The sequence below is a fragment of the Moschus berezovskii genome, chromosome 24 (genome assembly GCF_049115385.1).
Source record: "Moschus berezovskii isolate FMDL1 chromosome 24, NW_MosBer_1.0, whole genome shotgun sequence".
NCBI classification, from domain to species: domain Eukaryota; kingdom Metazoa; phylum Chordata; class Mammalia; order Artiodactyla; family Moschidae; genus Moschus; species Moschus berezovskii.
In genome coordinates, this window is record NC_142483.1 from 16,945,721 (window position 1) to 16,967,092 (window position 21,372).

General features: G+C 34.4%; 1 protein-coding gene across 1 annotated transcript in view; it reads right to left on the minus strand.

The window, feature by feature from the left end:
* Positions 1-3,579: 3,579 nt before the first annotated feature.
* The window catches only part of DENND6A (DENN domain containing 6A), a 43,240-nt gene continuing 25,447 nt past the window's right edge, over positions 3,580-21,372 (minus strand). The window contains exons 10-20 of the mRNA XM_055414133.2: positions 19,075-19,197; positions 18,463-18,558; positions 16,360-16,454; positions 10,992-11,057; positions 10,839-10,903; positions 10,178-10,267; positions 8,263-8,316; positions 8,047-8,156; positions 7,743-7,845; positions 6,311-6,385; positions 3,580-5,823 (exon numbers count right to left, since the gene is read on the minus strand). Of these exons, the coding sequence (XP_055270108.1) occupies positions 5,692-5,823; positions 6,311-6,385; positions 7,743-7,845; positions 8,047-8,156; positions 8,263-8,316; positions 10,178-10,267; positions 10,839-10,903; positions 10,992-11,057; positions 16,360-16,454; positions 18,463-18,558; positions 19,075-19,197 (1,009 nt within the window). The 3' untranslated portion in view covers positions 3,580-5,691. The remainder of the gene's footprint in view (positions 5,824-6,310; positions 6,386-7,742; positions 7,846-8,046; positions 8,157-8,262; positions 8,317-10,177; positions 10,268-10,838; positions 10,904-10,991; positions 11,058-16,359; positions 16,455-18,462; positions 18,559-19,074; positions 19,198-21,372) is intronic.

Sequence of the window (21,372 nt, forward strand, 5' to 3'; positions counted from 1 at the left end):
CATCATTGGCTATGCCAGAAACTCTTCCCTGACTCAACAGCTCTTCTTCTATGCCATTCTGGGAGGCCATGGGACTTCTTTTTCCTGATGACAGTCTTCTCCATCTTCTTTGCCAGGCTAAGGAGTCCTCTCTTTCTCCGCGTCTAATTTGACCTGTATAATCCTTTTCCTACACATCCCCAGTAAACCTGGAGAGAGGGGCTGGTTCAGGGTTTAACAGAGGGGAGACAAATAAACACTATCTTAAGATGTTAGGGAAAAAAAACCAGACCAAAAAAAGAGGTATATACCATGTGTAAAACAGTAGAAACACAAACTCATCTACAGTGACAGAACACAGATCAGTGATTGTTTGGGAAGGGAGGCAGGATTGAGTGCAAAGACGCACATGGAAATCTGAGGTGGGGGTGAACAGATATGTTCCCATCACGACTGTGCTGATGGTTCTATGGGTGCATTCAAATGTCAAAAAACATCAAATTGTACAGTGTTTAGTTTATTGTACATCAATTATACCTCAATAAAGCTATTTTTTTTAAATTTCTGGGTTCTATCACCAGAGCCTTTGACTGTAAAATATTTACCCATTTCGTTCAATCAAAATCAATCATTTCATAGGTAACTAATGAGAACCTACCATATAGCACAGGAAACTCTACTTAATACTATGTGGTGACCTAAATGGGAAGGAAATCCAAAAAAGAGGATGTTTGTATATGTACAGCTGATTCACTATGCTGTACAGTAGAAACTAACACAACATTGTAAAGCAATTATACTCCAATAAAAATTAATACCAAAAAAATCAATCATTTCAATAGCTTCCTTCGCTCACTTAATAGAAAGTATGATAACTCAAGAATATAAAGTTACTATTTTTCAAAAGCATCTCAGTATAGAAGCAATTTATACTACAAAGTATTCACCCTGGTGGATATGGAAAAACATGAGAAACAGTAAAAAAGATAAGGGACTCATGAAGTTTAGCTTTCTAATGGCTAAGCAGAACTGGTATGATGACAAAGACAAGAACATATAATGGAAAAGAGACCGTCTTCTTTAGTAAGCGGTGCTGGGAATTAGAACATTCTCTAACACCATACCCAAAAATAAACTCATAATGGATTAAAGAGCTAAATGTAAGACCAGATACTTTAAACTCTTAGAGGAAAATATCTGACCTAAATCATAGAAAGATTTTTTTTTAATCCACCTCCTAGAGTAATGAAGATTTAAAAAATAAATGAGACTTAATTAAATTTAAAAGCTTTTGTACAGCAAAGGAAATCATAAACAAAATGAAAAGACGACCCACAGAATGGGAAAAAATATTTGCAAAGAAGCAACTGACAAGGGATTAATCTCCAAAATACACAAACAGCTCACGCAGCTCACTATCAAAAAAGCAAACAACCGAATCAAAAAATCGGTAGACGACATAAGTAGGCATTTGTCCAAAGACATATAGATGGCCCAAAAAGCACATGAAAAGATGTTCAACATCACTAATTATTAGAGAAATGCAAATCAAAATTACAGTAAGCTATCACTTCACAATGGTCAGAATGGCCATCATCAAAAAGCCTACAAACAATAAATTCTGAAGAGGGTGTGGAGAAAAGGGAACCCTCCGACATGGTTGGTAAAATGTAAATTGGCACAACCACTATGGAGAACAGTATGGCGCCTTCTTACACTAGAAACACAGCTACCGTATGACCCTGCAACACAGCGCCTGGGCATACACCCAGAGAGAACCATAATTCTGAAAGATGCACGGACCCCAGGAGTCATCACAGCACTGTTTAAAATAGCCGGGATGTGGAAGCAACCTCAATGTCCACTGACGGATGAGTGCATAAAGAAGATGTGGTACATACCTTCTTTGAAAGATTACCGGACTATCACTCAGCCATAAAAACAAATGATATAATGCCATTTGCAGCAACATGGATGGACCTAGAAATTGTCATACTGAGTGAAGTTAGACAGAGAAAGACAAAAATCATATGCTATCACTTACATGTGGAATCTAAAAAAAAATGGTACAAATGAACTTATTTACAAAACAGAAATAGTCATAGATAAAAGAAACAAACTTGTGGTTACTAAAGGAGAAAGGGGAGGGGAGGAATGAATTGGAAGACTGGGACTGACATATACACAATACTATATATAAAACAGATAACCAGTAAGAGCCTACTATATAGCACAGGGAACGCTACTCAATATTCTGTAATGCCCTACATAGGAAAGCAACCTATAAACGAGTGGATATGTATATATGTATAACTAATATACTTTGCTGTACAGCAGAAACTAACACAACACTGTAAATCAACTACACTCCAATAAAAATTAATTTAAAAAAATAAACAAAAGAACCCAAGTCTAGTGATGACACTAGCAAAACGGAATGAGACCTAAAATAATTAGACAACATTAATCTTAATTTGAAGAAAGGCATAGCATGGTATTCAGCTAATGGGTAAGAGAAAGGCTGGTGTTCAAAAGTCCAGAAATAACACTAAAAACTACGATATAGCAAAATTCTACTGCCGTCTTTTTTTTTTTCCTCAACATCTGTGCCTCATGAGATAGGCAGTATTATAACTGCAAAATAAGTCATAAACTTATTTCATTTAATTGATCATCAACCTTAAGCTCATCTTACTAAAAACTAATTAGATGCAGGATAAATTTTAGGAATCATGATTCTGTATCTTTTGTCAAACTCTTTATCTATTTCAAACAAACAAAAAAATTAGAAAAAAAATTTTTGGAGCTCTATTAACAAATGCTAATTTCTATCTATTGATATTATAATAAATACCATAATTCAACCAAGTTGTAGGTGGCATATAAGTACTATATGTTTAATATGTGAAGAGATAAAATTATTTGTGATAATTTAGTCATTACTATGAGTTAACATGTTTTTTTCTTCTTCAACTATCTGTTTTTAAATGACAAATATTAGAAAGTTAGTTAAATTTTTTCCCCTAAAGTTATGCTTGTAAAAAGTAAAATTCAGGTGTATAAAAACAAGTGAGTTAAGTTATGAGCAAATGAGGGAAAAGGACACATTTTAATGGGCATTTCTTTTAAATGTACCAACATATTCTATAGTCTACTTTGAAGGATGTTGCCTAGTAACTTCAAGAAGGAGAAACATCTAATATACTTTATCAAAAAATAAAATCCAAAGAATAGTATTATATACTAGCTACTTGCAAAAAAGAGGAAGAAATGAAATTTGAGATTTAAGGTTAAAAAAGAAAAGGTAGCAAATGGAGAATCTAACAATACCTAGATTATTAAGCTAAAATTTTTTTCATCAGAACACTTCACAAAAATCAATACACTAGTGGAAAAATATGAAATCACTTAATTCTGTGATCTGTTAATAAAATGGAGCATTCACCTGTTCATAATAAAGTAAGCGAAAAAGGTTTTCATTTGAATTCATAAAAATAAGTTAGAAACTAAAAGGAATCCCGTAATGCAAAAGTTCCATTTACCCTGCATTTTTTCAAGCACTCCAATCTTACTCAGAAATAATACAAAATATCCAATGGCTTTAAAATCCAAGGCCTTTAATTAGGTTTTCAGTAATGACCATAAATGCCTTCTCAAAATCCCTTTCACTGAAAGCAGAAGGCACTAGGCATTACACAACACCCTAAAAGCAGTGATTCCTTCTGATGCTGGTGAGGTGAAGATAAACATTAAATGGCAGGTTTCAGATCTTAACAAGGTCTCCTCAGAAAAAAAAAAAAAACAAGACAACTTTAAAAATCACACAAAAAATTAAGTTACCACTCAGTCTTTGTCAGGTTCCCAATGCAGTTTTAAGTTATTTTTACAAGTACATAATTTGAAATTAATAGATAAACCAAGTAAGTAAGATACGGTTTTCAATATGTGTCAGGTTTTCTGTTAAGTATAGTAAATATGTAGATACAATTATTATGCTAACTGGCATCTTTTGCTACTCTTTAGCTGTGCAAAATGAACTTGAAATGATATATCCTGTAGTGGTATAATTTAAAAGATCCTTGATATGACAGTAACAACTTTCAAACTCTGGTCACAAACTGCATATAAATTGTAAGATTATTAAAATACGCCTTTTTGAAAAATAATAAGATGACCATTTATACCTAAATAAGGTTTCCCAGGAAGATATTAAATACTTTAGCATATAAAAGTCGCTGCCCCTTTTCCATGAGGACAATTGTTGCTTCACAAAATAACTCATGTGATTCAAGGCAAATGACTTCTTTCAAATGCAGTATTCTTTCCATGACTTTGAGGTATGCTTCGACAGACTTACATCCATGAGAAAAGAGCACATTTGGATAGAAGACCACAGTTACATACACCAAGGACCCATTCTTAGGGTGGGAGTGCCCTTAAGAGTTATATTAATAGAGACTAAGAGATAGCTCCTGAAGCCATTTCTTCTACAACCTACAACCAAATATGGATATGTAAAGGGTAATTCACATATGTGCTATGTCATGGATGTCTATTTTAAATAGTGGCTTCTTCAGAACACTCCTATTCAAACACCAATGGAAAGAACCTTATTCTACCAAACCACAATCTTCTATTTTTGGCAAGGTAGTATACTGTAAACAAAACAGAAGCAAACAAAAACAACAACAAAACTAGCTTAGATACAACAGTGATTCAGGCAAAAGTTCCCATGTCAACAGCAGGGAAAGTAATCTGAGAAATACTAATTTGGGGGAGCAGGGAAACCCTACCAAACAAGCAATGCTAAAAGTCAATCTTAGAATCTCAAATGACTATTACACAAAAGGTATAAAAATGCCTTTAAAAAAGGAACAGTTCAGTTTATAAAAATAGCTGATTATGAGGTTTATAATTAGAATGTCTTTGAAAGACATCCAAGCCAATTAACTCAGGCTCAATTAGTAAAGGGTAAGAGGAAATAAACTCTTCCATAATTAATACTAGATGCCTTCTTCCCTTCAGTGAAACTAAGATTAAATTTGAAAATGGTATAGAAAATAATGAAACCTACATGACAGTTTAAAAAAACACCAATGCCACTAATAATAAACACAATAGGAGGCAAAAAATATATTTTTAAGCAATGATTACTCAAAATATGCCTTTTAAAAAACTACATATTATAATAAAGTTAAGAAAAAGCTTCAAGACTAGCAGCTGGGCTTCTGTGAAACATGTAGGACCACGGAAGGCACTACAAAAGCATTAATCACTTCTAACTATAGTCTGACAGTTCAGTCTTTTCCTTCTTCTTAAGAAGACAGCCAGTGTGAATGTTATTTTTATATCCCCCTGAGTTTTAACATGATTGGGCAAAGAAGCACCAATTTAAAAAAATACCTGCAATGCCAGCACTGCAGTTTGGAATCACTTAAACTGATGGCCCCACAGGTCTCTCATAAGAGCACTTTAGAACATGATTAAAAATATAGAAATGCCTTTCGGTGTTTCAGTATTAAAGTGGAATGACCACAGATATCTGTTTTTAAAAATAATGCACTAAAAATGTCTGTTTATACAGTACAGTCTTTCAACCCTGTAGCAAGCATTCACCGCTATTTTCCACTCCGAGAGAGCTTGTGCATCTGGTTGAAATGTCAGTATGCTTCATGGTGTACAATCCTTTTGGCTGGAAAATCTTGGCAAATATCATGTCATGCTTGTTTTGAGCAATATGCCTTGCAGGTCCTCTGGCAATGCTAAGATAATTGCATCTATGTGTGTCCGTAACTTTTCCATAGTGTCAGGTTTCACAGGTAAATGCTCTCGATCAGCCTGTAACTATATAAGGAACATTTGGGAAGCATTTAAGTTATCTTTTGTGTCTGGATTAACACAGTATATTCTCTAAATAAACAGTTCTAATGGCCAAAGATTTGAAAACTTCAGACTGAGACCAGAATTAACAGAATCTATTTTTTAAAAAAGCAAAGAACATGACACTTTAACAGTACAATTGTTGAGTTAAAAAAAAAAACTTTTATGTAATACTAACATAGATAATACCAGCACAGACCATGTGGTATTAAATATACATCAGAATGTTTTCTGTAAAGCTCATTAGACTCCATGTAAATAACTAAAATTATATATATATATGGCTTCATTATGATCTGCTTGAGTGACAAGTATTTTCAGTCCAGTGACCATCAACCGACCAATCATAGGTCCTCTCATTTAAAAATTTACTTCTGTGATACATCACAGACTACCACCTCAAATGAGAACAAAATAACCTCACAGATCTTTGGCCATTTTGGCTACATACCAGCTTATTTTTTAGCTTCAATACAAGGTCCACTGTTTCTACTTCTGTGTGTTTCTGGGTCCAGAGAAGTAAGTCCTAGAAGAATAAACAAATCCCAAATGAATAAATACTCAAAATAATATTGAAATCATGCTCTTTTAATAGGCAAAGCTATTGGGAAGGAAGGACAGGAACACGGTTTTAACCCAGACACAGTGTTACAGTTTAAGAATAATTCTGAACATGAGACAGTGAGAATCAGATACTTTTGATGTTAGCCAGAATGACTGTCTAATATTTGGAAGTAAAATATTATGTAAGAAATTCCTTTCTGAAGTGCTCCTTTTAGATCAATCAAGAAAAACAAACTTGGAACTTGAGATACAATACTAACCCCCACTGGTAAGTAGTGAGTAATTCATAAGGAACAACAACTAACATCAAGATAATTGTGAATATGAATATATTTCTGGATATAAACTTTGTATCTTCAAATAATCTCTTCCTGGGCTTATCTGTGGTTATCTTCATGGTATTCTTTTTCTGAAAGCCACTGGGAGTTTATAATTAGAAAGTTAAAACTGAGGCTAACCCACCTCAAGCTAAACACACTTTGAGACTATCCTTTGTATATTTAACAAAAATTTATTTTACTTGTTTGTAGGATCTTTCATTGCAGGGCACTTGTGGAGCACAGGCTCAGTTGCTCCGCAGTATGTGGGATCTTAGTTCCATGACCAGCAATCAAACCCACATCCCCTGCACTTCAAGGCAAATTTTTAACTACTCAACCATCTGGGAAGTCTCTATCCTTTATATTTTTAAAAGGAGCTTAACTTAAAATAGTCTGCTGACAATTTATAGAATGTGGAAAAGTCCAAATACAGGAAAAATGTATTAATAACTGGGAAAGGTGAATAAGGCACCGTGGAAAAGATATCAAGTTAGACTGCTTGGATTTGAATCCTAACTTCATCCAGTGGTATGCTATTTAACAGCCAGTTCTCTAGGAAAAGCCTCTTAGGTTGTAGCTTTGCCATTTTCTGTGGTGTAAGTATTCCTCTGTAGCTGATTTCAAGCTACCATTCTGAGATCCCTGAATACAGAACTAGGAAGAGATGCACACAAGTAGCTCTTGTGAGCCAGTGCAAGTGGGCTCGAGCACACTGCTGGTTTCACTACTAAGCAGTGATGTGATCTGAAGCAAATCACTTAATCTGTAATCCTCAAATGTACCATAATGCAGATCATAACATACCAACTTCAGTGAACTGTGAAGAGTAAAAGACTTTATCTACTTAGAGTATCTGCACAGTCCCTGGCACATCACACATGATCTAAAACAGTTAGCTATTACTATTTATAAAGTAGTGGATATAGATAGAACGTTCCAGTCCCTATCGAGTCATCTTCAATAGCTGTTAATCAACACACAAACATGCTGCTTTCTAACCTCTTCACAAAGTGCTTCTAGATGGAGTGCCTCCAGTTTCTGGGTCATTTCCTTCCTCCGGGTCTTGAACCAACCATCAAAATTTGGAGATTTTAGAAAATGCCTATAAAAATAAATTTAAAAAAAACAAAGTTTGATATGACTTAACTTCCTCTCCTCAATACCTTTTCTACTGATAGCTAGGAAAATCATATGAAACAATGAATTTTTTTAAAGAATATATTTAAGTCCGTTTTTTGTTTCATTTTTAAATAAAGCTCTATAGATGGATGAAATAGAAAAGAAAAGAAAAAAAAGGACTAACCGGTAAAGTCCAATCCAGTCACCTTTTATTCTAGAGGTCAGCTGAGGTCCTGTTTTCTCAAGTGTTTTCATAAATTCTTCTGGAAGAAACTGTCTTAATTGGGGTGGACTCTAGAAAACAGGACATACTGAATTTAAAAATTAAAAATGGATATAGTCACAGAAGTTAATTGTAGTTAGAGAGCTGATATAGGAATTTAATGGAATATAGTTATACCTTCCACGGAGAAATGCTTTTCTGCAAAGGCATCAAGCTTGCCACATATCTTTCCTAAGTCCAAGACAAAAAAGTTAGTCAAAATTAGCTGTTCTTGCCCAGAAATGTCTTCAAAAATGTTTAAACTGACCTACTTAAAAAAATTGGGCATGGGACTTCCATGGTGGTTCAGTGGCTAAGACTCTGCACTCACAATGCAGGGGACCCAGGTTCAATCCCTAATCAGGGAACTAGATCCCACATGATGCAACTAAAGATCCTAAATGCAGCTAAGACCCTGCCAAATAAACAAATATTTTTAACATTTTATTTAATTTTGGCTTTGCTGCTGTGTATGGACTTTCTCCAGCTGCGATGCACAGGCTTTTCATTGTGGTGGTTTCTCTTGTTGCAGAGCACAAGCTCTAGAGAGCATGGGCTTCAGATTCTCAGGCTCCAGATCATGGGCTTAGCAGCCCTGCGGCATGTAGGATCTTTCCAGACCAGAAATCGAACCAATGTCTTCGGCATTGCAAGGTGGATTTTTAACCACTGGACCACCAGGGAAGACCCAAGAATAAATATTAAAAAAAAAAAGTGGATGCTTCCTAGTTTTTTATCATATGCTCTTTCAATGGAGACCAACAACACCATCACTCCTCTCAATAGATACACTAACTTTAGACTCAATTGAGAAGTCAGACTTTTAATAAAAATTTAACTAAATCTAAGATAATCCAAGGAACTACTTATTATCACATTTTTATTTTTTAAGTCTTAATTGAATTTGTTACAATATTGCTTCTATTTTATGTTTAACCTTTTTGGCCAAGAGGCATGTGGGATATTAGTTACCTGATCAGGGATTGAACCTGTACTCCCTGCACTGGAAGGTGAAGTCTTATACTACAGTGGACCCCCAGGGAAGTCCCAGAGATATCTATTTTTAATTATAATAATTAACCTTATCAAGTAACTGTGTGCCAGAAAGTTCACTCAGCATTTTACATGCATGATCTCTTTTAATTTTTGCAACCATCCCTTGTGGTAGGTATTACTTGGAAACTGAGGCAATGAAAGGCTAAAAAACCTGCCCAAGTTCATACAACTTGAACTTGAATTCAGGTCTACTTAATTTTAGCCCATGCTCTTATTTAAGCATTACAGTCAAGTTTACTTGCCTAAGTAAGCAGATTGAAATAGAACAATATAACCTGACATCTGTAGACCGAGAGAGAACATTTCTTTCAAAAGTATAATAGCAAAGATTTCCAGGTTGCCCTCCTACAATATTCTTAGATAGATTACATTAGCAACTATATGAGTCTCTCTCTGATGCAGTCTCTGGACCAGGATCACATCATGTTATTACTTTATACAGTGAGGCATCTTTTAGTAATTTAACATGATGCTCCACTGAATTTCACTGAATAACCATATCACCTAGTCATTTATTTCATAAATATTTATGAGTGAGTGCTACTATATGACAGACTGAGGAAAAGACAATGATCAGGACACATAAGGAACTACATCACAGAACCACAGGCTAACAGATATATCAAATTATGCTCAAGAAAATAACATCAGAGAAAGAAGTTCCAGTAGAACATTTTAAGGTGCAAAATGCAATAATTATACAACATTTCATAACAATTATCTTTTAAGATTCACAACCCTGAAAAGTATTTAACAAAAGTGTAATTAGCCACATTTTACACAAAAGAAATTGAGAGTCAAGGAGAGGAAGCGACTTACCAAAATGACACAATTAATTACCAGAACCAAGAATCTGGGTGTCTTGCAAAGAGCTCTATCTCAACCACTACACACATAAGCAACCAAAACAATTTAAGATAAGGTTTTGGTAGATGGAAAAAACATCATGTGCTCTTCAACAAATCATTAAATTAAGCAGATACACATGCTAACTTACTAACGGAATGATGAAGCTTTGTGTCAGTTCCAAAAAATAGCGCCGGAGGATAACACTTTGAGCTTCAGAAGGACGTTTCTGCTGTACACCCTAAAAGAGGGAAAAATGAGAACCTAGACTCTAGTGTCAGAGAACAGAAAATAATGAAGGATTACAGACGCTCAGCTGATATATAAATTTATGGATTTTTTTTGATATGAAAAAAACCTAGAACTTCATCTTGAAGTAATTTAATGTGAAATTCACTATAAAATATCCTATTAAAAAATCCTTAGAACAAAATATAAGATATTCATCCCATCCTTTAAAATATTAGCTCACAATGACTATCTTTGTTTCATACTTGCTATATTAATACTATGTATTTTCCAAAAAATATGCTAACCACCCCAACTGTCAGGTACTAAGCTACCTCATAGTATAGTGCATAACTTTTTCACTATAATTCCTAAGTTTTCAGGAAGACTGGCACTAGTTGGTAGCTGAAGCCCCCATATTTCTAGCTCATAATTGCTGCTACATTAGTCTCCTGATTTTTATGAGGCATTCATTCAGAAGAGAGACCTCTTTTCACGTGATTGCACATAAAGCACGTATTGCCTTACTGGATATTGCATACCTGAGTAAGAATATTTAAATTAATACATAAGCAAGTAATCACCTTCTGTAATTGTTTTATGATATCTTCGTCTCTATTTAGATATGGCTTATAAGAAGTATAAACTCCTAAGAAGTAAAGAAAAGAAAAGAAGGTAAGCAGTAGGACCCATTTACCCATAATAATATATATTTAAAAATTAGTAAAAGTCAATACCAGGTTTAGAATCCAGAGTCTTTAGGTTCTTCAGTTTTTTCACTTTAACCTGCTTAGGTATTTCACCTGAAGGAAACATCATAAAGATTCTTGTAGTTATTTGAATTTCACATATCACAAAACTGGAATGTTCTAAGACCGATAATCTACTGGCTGTTATTTAATACTTATTAGTCAGGGATGTTGTAGCTAAGGCATTCTTGTTAACATCGATTGATTTAAGAGTTTATTCCTAGTACTTTAAAACTGGATAAAAGGAACACTGGATTATAAAAGCATTACAGAAACAATCTGTAAATTCAATACTGATCATTACTTTAAAATTTCATCACTCAAGCTTTAAAATCTTTTGTGCTAAGTATATGAAACATAACTAAAATAGCATTTTGAATATGATGTCAAATATAATACCATTAAAGAGTAAACAGAATTTAAAGCAACTCCTAAATTAATATGCAGTTGTAGTACTGTTTGGTTTTTTTCCTGGTACGGCCCCAAATTCTGCTTTTGCAGTGTAGAACACTGCCACCAGGTGGTGACAGTGGAAGGCACAACCACAATTCGGAGCCACAGGTGGACTCGACTCTGGATTACTGACCAGGGAATGCACAAAGGAGTATGACATAGAACAGAGTAAAGAGAGAGGATAACTGTGCATTGTTGAATACTTCTCCCGGGTAGAAACACAATCTGAAGATATGTGCAGCAAGGAAAGAGAAGAAAGTGAGCTACTGAAGCTGTCTGGAGGAGATAAAGACAGACTTCAGGGACAGATTGAGAAAGAATACAAGAGTCCAGAAACATTCAGATTTCTGGAATGCTTTTCATTTTTTAGCTCAGTTTTTACTTTATCAACGTATTCTACATATTCCCATATACTAATTCTTACGAGAATGTCTCTCATCTTGAATCCTATCTTGTGGTTTTGCTTTCCAGGGTTCACAGGAGCTTTTTTATCAGATTTCTGTTAAGATGCAGATATATAATACATATTTAATTCTAAAAAGAACTAACGGTCACTTATCTGCTTCTGACTATAAGAACCCAAAGAATATCATGTAGTTTGAGTAAATCTAAATATTTAAGTGCCTACTTTGTTTCCTTCTGCTCCAAATCACAAAGGACTTTGCAATTCTTGTATCCACTAATGCCATTTATTATATATCATTTCCTGAAACTCCCCACGCATAAGGAGCCAAACATCAGGGAGGATAATTCAGCAGTAGGTTTTACATATTCTTTACATTCAGTAAATTCTAGGTAGTAATGAAAATATAGAGTAATCCATATCAGCGTTGCTTTTGTATTTAAGGGCAAAGACAAGAATATCACCTGTGCAGCAATGTTCACTAGCCACAATTCCCCTCTGATTCAAGGAACTTGATCTGATGCAAGATGTACACTGAACTCTAACCCGAGGCCCCATAATCCTTACACTGTAGTACATAGCAGACATAGAGAAAACCAGTCGTAAACACACATTGACTATTGCCAAAAAAGGGTAAATGATATTTGTCAAATACGTCTGGAAAATAAAACAAGAATGCCAGAAAGTGAACTACAGTCTTACAATTATAGATGTTTATTTTAGTTAAAAAATACTTATTCAATGTCTGTTATGTACAAGCACATAAAAGAGGGGTTTAACATTGTTAATAATGTACTGCACCTCTGCACATGTGCCTAAGGATCTTCTCCATTTAGGTTAAATGTTTTACCTTTCATGAAATCATCAAACCCAATTTCTAGTTAGAAATTCAGTTTATAATTTGATCCAATATTCAGTAGTAGAATTACTTTCTCTTTGAGGAATACTTGTTAAGTACCATTATCCTAGCATTATGTTTCTTCATTTAATAGGATTTGGGTGAATTAAAACTAGGTACAATCCATAAGGAGTAATCCCTTTATAACAGGAGGAATGATTCTTCTGCAGGATTAAAACTATACACACACACACACACACGCATATATATACATATTTCTGATAAAGTTACCAGCTTCTGGGCTCAGGAGAGCAAAATGTCAGTTTCGCTATGTCTTCCCAGCTAATTGGACAGAACATACTTTTTCTGCAGTTTTACTGATCCACTTAGACAGTCTTGAATTTTCAAAGTCAGGATTCCAAGCAGACCTGTTAAGCTTTATAACTTGTGGAGAAATTTGCAGTGGTCTTGGTCTCAAGATCAATGGGCAGAAAGGAAAAATATCCCAAGAAATATACCCAATACTCATAAATTAACAGATAAATGGATTTTCATGAATGTGATATCAAAACCAAAGACAACGAAGGAAAATATTGAGAAGTTGGACTTCGTCACAGTTTAAAAGGTTTTGTGCATCAAAGGATACTATCAAGAGAGTGAAAAGACAACCCACAGAGCAGGAAAATGTATTTACTTTTCTTTGTATCACTAATAATAATAATAAAGGACTATATACCAAATGGGATTTATTTAAGGAATGTAAGGTTAGTTTCACATTTAAAAAATCACTTAATTCAATATATTTTATTATAAAGGATAAAAACCACATGATGATCTCCACAGATACAGAAAAAGTATTTAACATTTAACACCAATTCACTATACTCATTCTCAACAGAGTAGGAACAGAAAGGCACTTCCTCAACTTGATGAAGGACATCTATGAAAAACCTACACCTAACATCATAATTACACCTGTATACTGAAAACTACAAAATGTTGCTGAGAAAAATTAAGAGAATATCTAAACAACAGAGAGACATTCTAATTCTAAGTTCCTGGACTGAAAGACTCAGTATCTTTAAGATGGCACGTCTCCCCCAAGTTGATTACATATTCCCTGTGTAACCAAATATATTCCTATCAAAATTCCAGTTACCTTTTTTGTTTTCTGCCCAGTGGGTAGAAATTGACAAGGTTATCCTAAAATGTATATGGAAATGCAAATAGCCAAAATAGACCCAAAAGAGACAAAACTATTTTGAGAAAGAATAGTAAGGGTGGAAGATTTGTATCTCCTGATGTCAAAACTTACTATAAAATTACAGTAATCAAAACGTACTGGTATAAAAATAAGATCAATGAAACAGAAACAAGAGCCCAGAAATAAACCTTATGTTTATGGCCAATTTTCAAAATAAGGTATCAGTGCAATTCAATGGATAAAGAACAGTGTTTTCGACAAATGATGATAAGACAACTTGATATCAATGTGCAAAAAAAAGATGATGTTATACCCTGAACCCCACATCATACACAAAAATTAACTTGGAGTGGTTCCTAAATATAAGCGTTAACACAATAACATTTTTATAAGAAAACATAGAAGAAAATCTTTGTGACTTTAGGCTAGGCACAAGTTCTTAGATAAACATCAAAGATCAATTCATAAAAGAAATAAAGAAAATTGATAAACTAGACTTCATCAAAATCAAGTACTTTTGCACTTCCAAAGACATCACTGAGAAAACAAAATAAGAAGTCAAATACTGTGAGAAATCATCTGCAAATCATGTATCTGAGAAAAACCTGTGTCTAAAATACATACAAGACCTTTTACAACTAAAGAAGACAAAGAACCTAATTTTAAAATGGACAAAAGATTTAAATCAACATTTCACAAATAAGATACACAGATGACTAATAAGTAGATGGAAAGATACTCAACATTAGTAGTCACTAGGAAAAAGCAAATTAAAGCCAGCATTTCAAACCCACTAGAAAAAAAAAAAAGGAAGAGATAATATCAAATGTTGGCAGGGATGTGACATGAAGAGACAGGAACCCTCACACACTGTTGGTTAAGACTGTAAAATGATGGGCCACCACGGAAAACAGTTTGGCATTTTCTTAAAAAGTTAAGCAGGCTTATCAGTTCATGCCACTTTACCAATGATCTTTGCAAAAGCTTCTAATAATAATACTTATGTCCCCAACAGATAGCCTTTTCTCACTGAAAAAGGACAATAAACAGTATCTACTGTGTTACAATTAATCAAATGGTCTATATTAATAGGACTAAATTAAGAAAGTAAATATCAAGATTAAATTATGATAAAAACAACTTTCCATGTCTTCTTATAGATAAGACTCTGGTCACTGCTGTGCTCTGAATTATCAGACAGAAGTCACAGGATCATGACATTGACATTTCCAGAGTGCCATGAGTCAAGAACTGTGTTTAATTCTCCCAGCAGACAAAGAATCCAAGGCTTAAAGGGCTGTTCTGCCTAAGGTCACACAGATCTGACTGTCAAGGTAAAGTCCTTTGCCCTTTCCCCTATTTCTTAAGGCTTCTAAGGATTTCAGTCTAAGATTGAGTCTAATATTTGTAAATAACAGGATTTAAAATGTTATTTCCTGACTCTAATATGTCTATCAGATTTATTTATATTCCAGGAAGGATATTTTATAAAATAATCTAAATAAATAATGTATTAAATAGAATACCCATGAATACCAAAAGAAAAGTCTTTATAAGTAACATATCATAAAATCATTAAAAGAACATTTTGGATAGCTCACATCTTAACTATTTGCATAGAAAATTCAAGAATGTCCAGTAAGAAAATGTCGGAGGTACCACTAAACTGTCATTTAGGTTAACAAAATTGCCAATGGTTAGAATTTATTTACTCATTTAATAAACATTCATTAAACACGACTGGAAAGGTACCATGGAAAGGTGGTGGTGGTTTAGTCACTAAGTCGTGTCCAACTCTTGCTACCCCATGGACTGTAGCCTGCCAGGCTCCTTTGTCCATGGGATTCTCCAGGCAAGAACACTGGAGTGGGTTGCCATTTCCTTCACCAGGGGATCTTCCTGACCCAAGAATCAAATCCTGGTCTCCTGCATTTCAGGCAGATTCTTTACTGACTGAGCTACAAGTGAAGCCCACGGAAAGGTACTACATGTCTTTTTTTTTCAATGAAAGCACAACCTGTGGCCACTTCTTTAATCAGTATCAGTACCACAATAATGTATAATTCTTGTTTTCAACTCCTAGTTGAGAATTTTGTGTTAAACTGAGTAACTTGAACTTTAAGGTTTTATTCAAGCAGTGTTGGAAAAATCTTGTTTAATTGGGCTTATATTTATATATATATATATAGCTCAAATTTTTGAGGTTTCATTTTGTTATAATTAATTCATATAACACTGCAGGTGCATTTTTGGTAGGAGGACATGATGGGTTATACATTTAAGAACCTGTATATTTTAACTGGAAATCATGCTCTCCTTCAAAGGTTTTTATTCCAGTTGCCTCAAAGAAGTCTGCCATCAACATAACAAAAAAGTAACCAAGCAATGAAAACCAACAGGAAGAAATAAACGTGCTTATCCACATTACACACTAAAACAAGAACACCAAGAACTTTACCTGCAGGTTTAAGGTCTCCTATTCGAATAATGTGTGGCCAGTGCTGGAGTGTTTTTGCAAAAAAAGGGTTGGTTACTCCTAATATGACTGAGGGCCTACATAAAAACAGAACAAAACCAGAGTCACCAAAAAACGCATGTTCCATCAGTTTACAATTTATTTCGAGAGAACAATAGATAATCTTTTCCTTCACTGGTACTACGTATCAACTACATGCCAGGCACTATTTTTGGCATGAGATATATAAAGATGAAAAGACATGGTCTTTCTTAAACCACACAGGAAAAAGGGTATACATACCCAATTATAATATCAGAAATTAGAATACAGTCAAGGTGATATAAAATGTACAAGCATTACAAAGGAGAAACTATGTCTGCCAGGGGAGTTAAAGGACAGATTCACTAAAACAATGACATGTGTACGGAGATATGAAAGATGAATAGGAGTTTTGTTTTGAAGTATAGTTGACATATAATAGAATATAAGTTATGACAGGAATTTTTTGTCAAGAGCATAAAAGAAAAAAAGTGATACATGAGAATGAATAGTATGTGCAAAGCCATGAAGTGAGATCATGGTCTACTTGTAAAACTACATATAGCTCAGCATTCTTAAAGCACAAAGCTGGAAGCGTGAACAGTTTGAAATGAAAGCAGATGGGCAGATGCTAGCCAGATCATCAAGTACCAACTTTATATGCTAGGAAATTTAGATGTTATCTTGTAGGCAAACAGAAGCTACTAGAGAACCAAGTAGAGGAATGTTACATAAATAAAAATGTACTTACTAGAAAGATCACTTGGTCGAGGGATTTGGAAGATGCTCCACAAAAAGGGGAAGAAGTTTCGGAAAAAGGAACAGCAGATATGAAAAAGACTAGAAATAGTGAGACTAGGAAAAGAGCTTTGGAAGAAGATAACAAATTTATGAGAGATATTTTAGGATGTTGAACTGGCAGAATTTGGGTAAACTTTATGTGGAGCATATTAAAAAGGAGAAATTTATGACAATTCAGGTTTTTGGTAACTAGGTAAAAAGAAGTACCATTCCTGAAAATAGGAAGAGGCATGGAACTTGGGGAGAAAGTGAGGAGACAAAAAAGAAATCAGTTTGAACATGTTTAGTTTTGGGTGCCATTAAGATATCCAGGTGGCAACCCAGTAAAAAACAACAAAAACAAAAACTTGGATAGAGATCGAGACCTTGCAAAGATTTGACCTAGGAAGATAAATTTCAGTCATCATTATGCAGGTGTTAACAGAGACTGTGGGTACAGATAAGACTGTTCAGGAAGAATTATCGGTCTGAAATCAGAACCCAGAACACAATACTGGAGAACACCAACATTTAAGGGGTTGGCAGAGGAAGAGAAGTCTGCAGAGAAGACTAAGCGCACCACCAGACAGTCAGGTGAGATGGCATCAAAGATTAAAGTATTTTCAAGGTCAATGGATTGAATGTCATGAGAAAAGGGAAGGCAGGAAAAAACAGGGCAATAATGCATCCACAGGTTCAAGGCAGTGAGAAGGGTCTTCTTAACTTGAGCAAAAACAACTTCAGCAGAGACAAAGAAATCAACTTGCAATGAACTGAGAAGCAGCTAGGAAACCAAGAAGTGGAGACAGTGAATGAATTGTTATTCTAGAAAGTAAGCTATAAAAAAAAGTAAGCAATAGAGCAAGAGTTAAGAGGGAAAGGTAAGGTATTTTTTCCCCTTTTATAGACTGAGAAGAATTTTTATATGTTTGTATGGTGATTCAACGAGGAAAGGGAAGGAAAAGGAAGTTACAGACCAAGAAAAGATAACTGATGCTGTAAGAGGTCGTGAAGTAAAGAACAAAGATAGAACTAAAAGTACAGATGGGTAGCTAGCTATTAATAACAATTATGGCTTCCACCAGTAAAGCAGATCATTTACAGAAAATAAGATACTGACTCTTGAAATGTGAAATTATTACCAGTTGCTCCTCAGAAGTACCTTTACAAAATCAATCTCACAATGAGTTCAAAATCTAAACTTTTAAATTATTACCAAAAATAATTCTAAATACTTTGGTTATAAAGGTTAATATTTGGTCAATAAAGTTATTGTTTACTCACGGGGCTTGAGTACGGGTAGTATATTCTTTGAATTCACTATCATGAATAGTGAAATAAGGTCGGAAATCACTGAAGTACTTTAATGGAGAAATACAGCTGTGGAGCAAGAAACACATGTAAAACAAAGGAGAGAAATTAAAGGCCCTACACAATAACTATAAAATGTCTATACACAGAGTTTACCCCAGTGAGATCACTTATCTGTTTCAATAAATGGTAAACCTGTTTCAGGATAAATGGCGATATGTAATTACCGAGTGGCTAAAATACAGAAAACACGTTGGATTTAAGAAAGTTGGGGTGAAATTCTGACTCTGTCGTTCACTAACTACATGCCTTTTACTAGACACTGACCATTCGCACTACTGATATCTATCAGGTGCCAACTTTATGTGAGTGTATGAGCGTGCCTATTATTCAGAAAAAAAAAACAAAAGCAAACATGGTTCCAGCCCTAATGGAGCCTGATTTAATTTTCTCATCAATAAATGGTGCTATAATGAGTACTACCTTCTCACAAGGTTACTGTCTAAGATTGAAGCAATGAGTGTGCAAACAATCAAAGATGGTAAAGTGTTGTAACTATCACCATCAGGAACCAAATATACTCACTTAACAAGCGCCAATACAGTCTCTGAAGACTCTGATGGTGACGGTGCCATGACCACGAGGGGCTCACCCAACAGCACCAGCTCCCAAAGCATCTGACTATGAAGGAAAACCGGGCAGAAACACCTGGAAGGTGTTCACACAGAAGAGACAGTCTTACTTATCCATCCAGGGTTTAAGTTCCTATATGGTGATTCTAAAAACTTCATATTGATACAATTCTTATAGCTATGTATACCTTGAACTGATATACAAATCCATTTACACAGAATATGGTGATGCATAGAGATATAAGTTCCTTTTATCCACATAAAATATATAGTGATTTTATTCCAATTTTTAAAAAATTAAATGTAATATACTGACACACAGAATGGCTAACAACAAAAGCATACAAGATAATTATTAAATTACTGTACCATGCGGTACATCTAGTTTATCAATATTGCTTTGTTACATTTGAATTTCTTAAGTATGTTGAAGGAAACAAGAAAAAATTAATTTTCTAAAGGATGTTTACTAGATGTACTTAATTTCAGCGTCAATGCTTTCAACATTAAAGGATGGATGAAAAGAAATCACAATGGAGTGGGGTTCTAATGCCAAAAAAAAGAACGATTTCCTAGGAAGATCCTCTCCCTACAGAAATGCTGCACATTTTTACAGTAGCCCTGGAATTAGACAGAAGCATATAGGAGCAAAACTCTGGTACATTACCTAGCCTAAGTTACATCTAGTAGCTTTTACTAATTTAGCAATTTCTTCCCAGCCGGATCAAAACTTTTCCTAGTAGATCTGAGGAAAACTACTTATCTATTTATAAAAATCACAACTGATTTTTATAGTTGAAAACATATACACACAGAAAGAAAAAGAAAGAAAATAAAAACACAAGTAACTTTTAAGTATAAAAATATGAAACAAATTTGTGAGCTGGAAGTTAAGGAAAGTTAATTTTAACTACTCAAAGGCAAGAAAAGATATGTGAAGGAAGAGCAAAAAAAAAAAAAAAAACCCATAAAAATAAAAACAATACAAAAGGAAAAAGAATAACTTATCGATGGGAAAGGCTGGGGAACACCAAACTAATGAAATGATCAAAGTGAGCATTATCAGTAAGAAGGCAAGCTTTGGTTATCTCCTGACCAAAGACAGAGAGCCTGAATCTAATCACAGGTAAACCGCAGACAAACCTAAGCTGAGGGATTTCCTGTAAAATAACTGTGCTGTAATCCACAAGAATGTCAGGGCATGAAAGGAAGACTGAGGAAATGTTCCAGACTAAAAGAGACTGAAAACACATGACAACTAAATGCAACAGACAACTCTGAACTAGATATTATTGTGACAACTGGCGACATTTGAATGTGATCTTAGCAGTAGATGGTATTATCATTATTAATTTCCCAATGTTTACGGCTTCATTGAGTCCTTATTTGTAGAAAACAGACACTAAAGTATTAAGGGAAGATCGGGGCATCAGGTCTCCAACTGACTATAAATTGGTTCTAGAAAAAAAAAGTTTTCTGTACTGTACTGACCACTTTCCTGTAAAATTTGTGATTGTTTTCAAATTTTATATAGATGCATAAGTTTTATATAAATAAATACATAAAATTTTGAAATAATCATGAGCTTACAGAAAAATGGAATATATATAATCTATAAATTTTTAAAATATATAATGAATATAATCATATATATAATTTTAAAATAATTTATATATATCATATATATAAAATTTTAAAATAAGCAAAGGAAAAATGGAAAAGACCTATATAAAAAACATCTGACCAACTAACTTTAATCTCGTGATGCCCTTAAGGCATCAAAGTTGCAAACTAGTTTTTCTTTGAAGTATAGTAGTATGTTATTCAGTTCAGTTGTTCAGTAGTGTCCGACTCTTTGCGACCTCATGAACCGCAGCATGCCAGGCCTCCCTGTTCATCACCAACTCCTGGAGGGCACCCAAACCCATGTCCATCGAGTCGGTGATGCCATCCAACCATCTCATCCTCTGTCGTCCCCTTCTCCTCCTGCCCTCAATAAGTTATTAGTAAGGGCACAAACAGATAGGAAGTACAGTTTAAAGATGAAGCGCTCTCTGAAAGCTCTGTACTGTACTAGTAATATCTGTTATACAAAGTAGTTTTTATTGAGAGGGAGATAAGTATTAAATATTCAAGAGAGGAAACCTTAATAGACACTGGTGGTACGCATTAAATTAACTGCAGTGTTAATTACTACAATGAGGGCTTTGTAGGGAAATGACAGAGCTAAATGTCTAAAATGCTAAAATCT